This window comes from Triticum urartu, chromosome 6A, assembly GCF_056163025.1.
Source record: "Triticum urartu cultivar PI428250 chromosome 6A, HENAU_Tu73, whole genome shotgun sequence".
NCBI lineage: Eukaryota > Viridiplantae > Streptophyta > Magnoliopsida > Poales > Poaceae > Triticum > Triticum urartu.
Window position 1 is genome coordinate 26,500,387 of NC_141878.1, and position 9,465 is coordinate 26,509,851.

The 9,465-nt window shown below is 50.1% G+C and overlaps 1 protein-coding gene across 1 annotated transcript; it reads right to left on the reverse strand.

Annotated features, from left to right (window-relative positions):
• Positions 1–6,188: 6,188 nt before the first annotated feature.
• On the reverse strand, positions 6,189–6,866 carry LOC125516423 (uncharacterized). Its single transcript, XM_087529585.1, has one exon. It carries the CDS (start codon positions 6,864–6,866, stop codon positions 6,189–6,191), a length of 678 nt encoding a protein of 225 aa, XP_087385711.1.
• Between the last annotated feature and the right edge of the window lie 2,599 nt (positions 6,867–9,465).

The window sequence follows — 9,465 nt, forward strand, 5'->3', positions numbered from 1 at the left end:
TGTGTTCCGAGGCCATGTCTGTACATGCTAGGCTCGTCAAGTCAACCTAAGTGTATTGCGTGTGTAAATCTGTCTTACACCCGTTGTATGTGAACGTTGGAATCTATCACACCCGATCATCACGTGGTGCTTCGAAACAACGAACTGTCGCAACGGCGAACAGTTAGGGGGAACACTTTCTTGAAATTATTATGAGGGATCATCTTATTTACTACCGTCGTTCTAAGTAAACAAGATGCAAAAACATGATAAACATCAAATGCAATCAAATTATAGTGACATGATATGGCCAATATCATATAGCTCCTTTGATCTCCATCTTGGGGCTCCATGATCATCTTGTCACCGTCATGACACCATGATCTCCATCATCGTGTCTCCATGAAGTTGCTCGCCAACTATTACTTCTACTACTATGGCTAACACGTTTAGCAATAAAGTAAAGTAATTTACATGGCGTTTCTCAATGACACGCAGGTCATACAAAAATAAAATAAAGACAACTCCTATGGCTCCTGCCGGTTGTCATACTCATCGACATGCAAGTCGTGATTCCTATTACAAGAACATGATCAATCTCATACATCACATATATCATTCATCATTCATCACAACCTTTGGCCATATCACATCACAAGACACTTGCTGCAAAAACAAGTTAGACGTCCTCTAATTGTTGTTGCATGTTTTTTACGTGGCTGCTATAGGTTTCAAGCAAGAATGTTTCTTACCTACGCCAAAACCACAACGTGAATTGCCAATTTCTATTTACCCTTCATAAGGACCCTGTTCATCGAATCCGATCCGACTAAAGTGGGAGAGATAGACACCCGCCAGCCACCTTATGCAACTAGTGCATGTCAGTCGGTGGAACCGGTCTCACGTAAGCGTACGTGTAAGGTTGGTCCGGGCCGCTTCATCCCACGATGCCGCCGAATCAAGATAAGACTAGTAACGGCAAGCAAATTGACAATATAGACGCCCACAACTACTTTGTGTTCTACTCGTGCATAGTAACTACGCATAGACCTAGCTCATGATGCCACTGTTGGGGAACGTTGCAGAAAACAAATTTTTTTCCTACGTTTCACCAAGATCAATCTATGGAGTCAACTAGCAACGAGAGGAGAGTGCATCTACATACCCTTGTAGATCGCGAGCGGAAGTGTTCAAGAGAACGGGGATGATGGAGTCGTACTCGCCGTGATCCAAATCACCGATGACCAAGTGCCGAATGGACGACACCTCCGTGTTCAACACACGTACAGAGCGGATGACGTCTCCTCCTTCTTGATATAGCAAGGGGGAAGGAGAGGTTGATGAAGATCCAGCAGCACGACGGCGTGGTGGTGGATGCAGCAATGATCGCAGCAGGGCTTCGCCGAGCTTCTGCGAGAGGGAGAGGTGTAGCAGGGGAGAGGGAGGCGCCAAGGCTTCAGGTGCGGCTGCCCTCCCTCCCCCCCCTTTATATAGGCCCCCTAGGGGGGGCGCCGGCCCTGGAGATGGGATCTTCCAAGGGGGGCGGCGGCCAAGGGGGTGGAGTGCCCCCCAAGGCAAGTGGAGGCGCCCCCCACCCTAGGGTTTCCAACCCTAGGCGCAGGGGGGGCCCAAGGAGGGGGCGCACCAGCCCACTATGGGCTGGTTCCCCTCCCCACTTCAGCCCATGGGGCCCTCCGGGATGGGTGGCCCCACCCGGTGGACCCCCGGGACATCCGGTGGTCCCGGTACAATACCGGTGACCCCGATTCTTTCCCGATGGCCGAAAATACACTTCCTATATATAATTCTTCACCTCCGGACCATTCTGGAACTCCTCGTGACGTCCAGGATCTCATCCGGGACTCCGAACAACTTATGGATTACTGCATACTCATATCTCTACAACCCTAGCGTCACCGAACCTTAAGTGTGTAGACCCTACGGGTTCCGGAGACACGTAGACATGACCGAGACGGCTCTCCGGCCAATAACCAACAGCGGGATCTGGAAACCCATGTTGGCTCCCATATGCTCCTCAATGATCTCATCGGATGAACCACGATGTTGAGTATTCAAGCAACCCCGTATACAATTCCCTTTGTCAATCGGTACGTTACTTGCCCGAGACTCGATCGTCGGTATCCCAATACCTTGTTTAGTCTCGTTACCAGCAAGTCACTTTACTCATACCGTAATGCATGATCCCGTGATCAACCACTTGATCACATTGAGCTCATTGTGATGATGCATTACCGAGTGGGCCCAGAGATACCTCTCCGTCATACGGAGTGACGAATCCCAGTCTCGATTCGTGCCAACCCAACAGACACTTTCGGAGACACCTGTAATGTACCTTTATAGTCACCCAGTTATGTTGTGACGTTTGGTACACCCAAAGCACTCCTACGGTATCCGGGAGTTGCACAATCTCATGGTCTAAGGAAATGATACTTGACATTCAGAAAAGGTACAGCAAACGAACTACACGATCTTTGAGCTAAGCTTAAGATTGGGTCTTGTCCATCACATCATTCTCCTAATGATGTGATCTCGTTATCAATGACATCCCCATGTCCATAGCCAGGAAACCTTGACTATCTGTTGATCAACGAGCTAGTCAACTAGAGGCTCACTAGGGACACATTGTGGTCTATGTATTCACACATGTATTACGATTTCTGGATAATACAATTATAGCATGAATAATAGACAATTATCATGAACAAGGAAATATAATAATCATTTTATTATTGCCTCTAGGGCATATTTCCAACAAATTGTGCTTTTCGTCGACGTTAAGATACCCCGAAAAACCCCTCAAAGGATGGTTTTCCATAGTAGCAAGTGACAATAAATTTCTGCACATAGTAATAATTTTTCTGTACCAGTTTCCACTTAACAAGAGCGTTTCACTCCGGGCAACGGCGCCAGAAAAGAGTCTAGATGACCAACAAGTATAGGGAATCAATCATATTCCTTTCGATAAGTAAGAGTGTCGAACCCAACGAGGACCAGAAGGAAATGACAAGTGGTTTTCAGAAAGGTATTTTCTGCAAGCACTAAAATAGTCGGTAACATGTAGTTTGGTAGAAAGATATTTTGTAACCGACAAGTAACAGTAACGATAATAAAGCGTAGCAAGGTAGCCCAGTCCTTTTGTGGCAAAGGACAGGCCAAAACGGTCTCCTATAATAAGCAAAGTGTTCTTGAGGGCACACGAGAATTTTATCTAGTCACTTTCATCATGTTGGTTTGATTTGCGCTTGCTACTTTGATAACTTGATATGTGGGTGGACTGGTGCTTAGGTGTTGTTCCTACTTGAAAAAAAACCCACTTATTATTAACCCCCTCGCAAGCATCCGCAACTATGAGAAAAGTATTAAGATAAAATCTAACCATATCATTAAACATTTTGGATCCAAATCAGTCCCTTACGAAGTAGCACATAAACTAGGGTTTAAGATTCTATCACTCTCGCAACTCATCATCTAATAACTACTCCACAATGCATTCCCTTAGGCCCAAAGATGGTGAAGTGCCATGTAGTCGACGTTCACATGACACCACTAAGGGAATCACAACATACATATCATCAGAATATCGAACACATATCAACTTCACATGATTGCTTGCAACATGACTTCTCCCGCGACATCAAGAACAAAAGTAACTACTCACAAATGATATTCATGCTCAAGATCAGAGGGGTTTTAAATAGCATATTGGATCTGAACATATAATCTTCCACCAAATAAATCATATAGTAATCAACTACAAGACGTAATCAACACTACTAGTCATCCACGGGTACCAATCTGAGGTTCCGGTACAAAGATTGAACACAAGAGATGAACTAGGGTTTGAGAGGAGATGGTGCAGTTGAAGATGTTGATGGAGATTGCCCTCCCAAAGATGAGAGGGTTGTTGGTGATGATGATGGCTTTGATTTCCCCCTCCGAGAGGGAAGTTCCCCTGGTGGAATCGCTCCGCCAGAGGGCAAAAGTGCTCCTGCCCAAGTTCCGCCTCGAGACGGCGGTGCTCCATCCTGAAAGTTCTCTCCTTATTTTTTCTAGGTCAAAATGACCTATATACCAGAAGATGGCCACCGGAGGTGCGCTGGCTGAGCACAACTCACCAGGGTGTGCCTGGGGGCTTGGCGCGCCCTGGTGTCTTGTGCTAACCAGGTGGCCCCCATCCGGTATCATTTGCTCTAGTATTTTTCATATATTCCAAAATAATTCTTCAAAAAAAATTCAGGTCATTTGGAGATGTGCAGAATAGGTGCCCTGATGTAGCTTTTTCTAGTCCAGAATTCTAGCTGCAGGCATTCTCCTTCTTCGTGTAAACCTTGCATATTATGAGAGAAAAGGCATTAGAATTACTCTGTAAAGCATTATTATGTATAAAAACTATAAATAACAGTAGGAAAACATGATGCAAAATGGACGTATCACATGTTAGTAGTCCGAGTGCTCAGAAGAAATTTACCTCGATAGGCTGCACGTCCTTGGATTATGGCGACACCCTCTGCCCCCCCTCCCCCCATGGGTTGTCTCGGGCGCAAGTGATGGCCTTGATCTTGGCCCCCACGCCCTTCTCGCTAAGCTCCTTCGGGTGCACCCGAGTGGGATCACTCGCCCCTCGTACATCCACATTGGGTGGGCCCTGGCTTGAAGTGGATTGATCCTCCGAGTGAGGGAAGTCTCCAGCAGGTCCATTCTGTTCACTTGCCACCAAAAGGGACTTGGGGGCCCGCACCCTTTCTGCCAAGTAAGGGGGCAGGCCCGGCTGGTTGTCGGCCCCAGAGACGTCCCGGGAGTAGAACCAAGTTCCTTGCCATCCGTTGATTGAGTCGGGAAAACTCATCTTGGGGAAGGCACTGCCGCCCCGGAGCTGGATGCCCAGTCCCCCGCATAGTTGGGTGACGTGGATCTCCTCCCCAGTCGGCGAATCCTTTTTCACAGTAATCGACCGACAAGTGAATATGTGCTTGAAGAGGCCCTAGTGGGGATGACAACTGAGGAAGTTTTCAAAATGAGAAATGAAAGCCAAAATATAGATGATGGCATTGCGAGAAAGATGGTGGAGCTGTGCACCGAAATAGTCTAGAAACGCTCGGAAGAAAAGATGGGGAGCCATCAAGAAACCTCTCTCGATGTGAGTGACCAGAAGGATGCGTTCGTCCTCCTGTGATTTCGGCTGGACCTCCCCCGCCACCGGGCGACGACATCCGTTGTCCGAAATGAGCCCCTCCGCGTCGAGTTCCTCCAACCGCCTGGCCGAGACGTGCGAGGGGATCCAATCCCCTGACGCACCCCCTACAGCCGCGCTGGAGCTCGAGGAGGAAGCTTTTCCAGCCCTCTTCGCCTTCTCCGCTTTGGCCGTGGAGTTCTTCGCCATGTATTCGGTTGTCTGATGCACACGAGTGGAGAAGAGAAGCAGACGCGTCAAGAGGAAGATAAGGGGATCTGGAGGCCTGACCGTAACCCCCAAATCCTTTTATGTCTCTGGTTCAATCATGCGTCGGATCTTGCGCTGTTGATCTCTAGATCGACAGCGCATGCAACGGGGCATTGCGCATGGAAGCTGCGGCATGTGGCGGATACCGCGGGCGAAAATCGAGGCGTCACGCCCCCACTTTCCCAACTAACGCACGATGTTACCGCGTCCGCGGGTGCACGTACAAATTCAAATCCGGATATTTCCGGAGCAGATCAATCCAATTTATTGCCCGCAATTCCTTTCGTGAAGGACGTATGTGAGCCCGGCTGATCACCCTCCACGGGTATCCGTACCCTTGGCCACGTAAAACACCCGACTGGAGTCTTTTTCAGGATTGCTATGAGGCGAGCTTGATTCCCCTCCGCGGGTTCACATGGCCCTTTCAGTCGGCCCCAAGGTGCATGACTCGTAAATCTGGACTTGTGGAAGGCCTGCGCTGGCGTTACCCTGGGATAAGGAGTGGCGTCTCTCCGAAGAATCAGACCACGAACCAACTTCGCCACTCGAGTTGTAATGGCATGCCCTCACTCAGGCCCCAAGTCTACCTCCTTCGCGAGAGAAATGAATGTCACTCGGTTTTACACGGCGATCAACAACGCCCTGTCATCTGGGAAAACTTGTAGTCTAGAATCCGTTGTGTTTTCGTCTAAGGAGTAGCGAGCCACGACTCGGAAACGTATTTCGAGTGGTCCAACAACACTTGGAATTAACCAAAGTTTCTACTGGTGCAGATTAAGACCACTTTGAAGGCCGGGCTCAAGAAGCAATCCTGGTGCACGTGCCCGTCTTGAACGTCAGCACACATAACCGTGGCGCTGCACCTACAGAAACTCTCCCTCTTGGTGTCACGGAGCTCCGGTGGAAATGGCACGCGGTGCTGCTGGCCGTTGAGGGGATCCCACACGAGGACCTCACACAGAGACTCGCTGAGCATGACGGCGAGGCCATGGCGGCAGCCAAGTAATTCCCAATCCGCCCCGTGCTCAGGCACAAACAAGCGTTGGGCCGGGATGCGATAAGGCGGGTCCAAGACGGGAGTGAAGACGGAAGTGAAGGCAAGAGACCCTTTGGAGAAACCCAACGGAGGATGTCCCCTCAAGCTGTGAAGAAACCGAACAAAGAAGCTTTCGGCGGGGATGCGGTCGGGCGGGTCCAAGATGGGAGTGAAGGCGGAATATCTGAGACGAGACCCTTTGAAGAAGCCCAAGAGAGGAGGTTCCGGGTGGTGTCTGCTGAAACGGCGGAGGAAGCGGGGATCGGAGAGGATGCGGCGCCAGCGCGTGCATACGAGGGAGGCACGGGAGAGGGTTGACGGCAGCGGAGGGAGCCGGAGGAAAATCTCCCGGACGAGGTCCTCATCCTCCAGCGGCGATGAAATTGACATGGCGCGGCGGCTGGAGTTTTCCTCCTCTTTTTTGCCGGCAAGTAGCTAGCCTGGCCGCGTGAAGCCTGGCACGCGAGGAACCGTGCGACCCCTCCGCCTGCTGGACACGGCCGCCCGGAGCTGCTGCGGTCGGAGTGGATGTCGCGCGTCGGCGGATCGGGAAGCGGGACGTGTGTGGCACAGGGGGGCGAGATTGGAACTTTGCTATATGATGAACACAGCGGCAAGATTGGAACTCCGTGTCCGTATATGCGCGTTATAGATTACAAAAAAGAGGAGAAGTTAGTTTCGATTCCGTTCAATATGTGTCAGTTCGTAGCTCGGAAAGTCGATTCATTTGTGATCCGTGCCCAGCCTCTCCTACTACATACTACATACATATAAGAAACGATTTTTGAAATAAAAATATCCAAATGGTATAACGCCCACACATGTGGCACATTTGCACATCGCCCACACTCCTTAATCCATCTTGATTTTGTTTTGCACGGATCCTAAAGGAATCTGAGTGCTATGTAGACATAGCGTGTTGTGTGGGCGTTAGAGCGCTCGCCCACGCGACCCGCAGCCAGGGCCGGCCCTGAGGGGGGGGGGGGGGGGCGGGGGGGCAGCAGGGGCGGCCGCCCCGGGCTCCCGGATTCCAAGGGGCCCCCTCCCACTTGTCCGCAGCAAGCCAAGGCCCAAACCTCAGGCAGCGAGAGTCGAGACGCACATAGTTGGTAGCTCCGCGAGGACCCCGTCATGATTTCTTTCAGATCTAATTTACCTTGTTGATTGGCTCGCGATGATTTTGGAGGATTCCTTTTCGCCCGATTATCAATCCCAAGCCAGCTACTCTGCCCTCGTCTAGGTCGTCCTCAGCATCGACCCAAAGTCCCGCCTTCGATGCTACCGCGCAGGTTGGAAACCAGACTGTGGGGAGATCGGTCCATGGTTTCAGTCTACATGTTGGTAACTCTGAATACTATCGTCGTGAGGATGGGAGTTAAGGCCTCACGATCTACCATCTCAAGAATCATCTTCAGGTATGTATGCATGGATACAATACAATTAGGTTTCCGTTTGAGATGCATGTGTGATCTAATTGTAATTATTTTTATGTCATAAATTCATGGCAGGGAAGCAGCACCAAGAGTTTGGCGATCAGCCGGCCATGGATGGTAAAATCGTAAGTTCTAGTATTTAAGATTGATGGCATATTCATGTTTTTATTTTTATATTAAATAATCTTTAGTTCTAATTGTTGTATGAGACTATCATAATTTTAGTATTTTGAGAATCATATTTGCCTTATTTAAGTCAAGAGATTTTGGGATACAATGGACATTAGGTCAAGTTGTTAGCCACACACGGCGATCAACCTCATCTCCCATTGAAGAGCGCAAAAAAATTTTGCCTCTTTATTTGGAGATCTTCTCTCATATACAAAGGTAATATATTCAGCTGCCTAGCTTAATAACCTCTTCGGTCTACCCACAAAATCACAATGAACCATCGTGGAGGGTATTATTGACCTAGATGCCGCGCTAATGATTCTCGCCTTACGAACCAGAAAATCCATAGCCATCGAAAGTGCCTCTTGGCATTGTCCGAGGGTCCCGGATGCCACCAAAGATGACACTTGATGCTTTCATAAATCATCCTCATGTCTCCTTGCGACTGTGGCCACCGCAACCTTGTTGTCATACCGTTCACCTTCGCACAAACAACATGAGTATGGATCCACGATAAGACTGTCATAAATGAATGTGCGTCGGTGGTTGCTAGAAGAAAAATTCAAGGGGCCCCATGTTTTGTTTATGCCCCGGGCCCCCAAAATCTCAAGACCGGCCCTGCCCGCAGCACGCAGTTTGCTAGCTGCGACATGTGGGCGAACCGGTTCCCGCCCACACAGTCACCAACCAGTCCACGCGCGTGTGGGCGAGCGCCTCTTCGCCCACACGATGCTCGTACGGTGATAGATGGCAACTGCAGTTGCGCGTAAGCGGCAACTAGGTAAACACACATGGCAACTATGATTCATTGGTAGATGACAACTGCAGTTGCGCGCACGTGTCAACTAGGTAGACACACATGACAATTATGATTAACCATACATGACCACTAGGTAAGCACGCATGACAACTAGGGTTTGATTGCACGCGACAACTATCATAAATTAGACACGGCAACTATTGTTAACCAAAACAGAGAGAGTTGTCATACTTTTACAACTACATTTTATTCTCCCCTCCTCTCCCCTGGGTCGCCCCCACGCGGCGACCAGGGGGAACCCTAGCGCGGCCCAGCCCTCGACTCCCTCTCCCAACTTTCCTACCTGTTGTCGTCGGGCCAAGCTTGGTTGGCGTCGGTGGCAACAGGACCTCTCCTCCCCGCAGCGGCCGGATCTAGCGCAGGTGGCGTTCGGCGGCGGTTGGCGGCGTGTTGGCGGTGGGGCGCGCCAGCGAGGACTCAGGGGGCGACGTGCTCGTGACTGCCCCTGGTGATCGTGTGGGGGCCGTTCAGGGCGCTCCTAGGTTTTTCGGTGGTCGATCAATTTCAGATCTGCCCGTCGGTGCCTTGGGCGGCGCGGGAATCTCGGGGCAGCGGCCTCAATCGG

What these genes read in the sequence shown, in the direction of transcription:
- LOC125516423 (XM_087529585.1), bottom strand. Translation starts at nt 6,866, where the DNA reads ATGTCAATTTCATCGCCGCTGGAGGATGAGGACCTCGTCCGGGAGATT.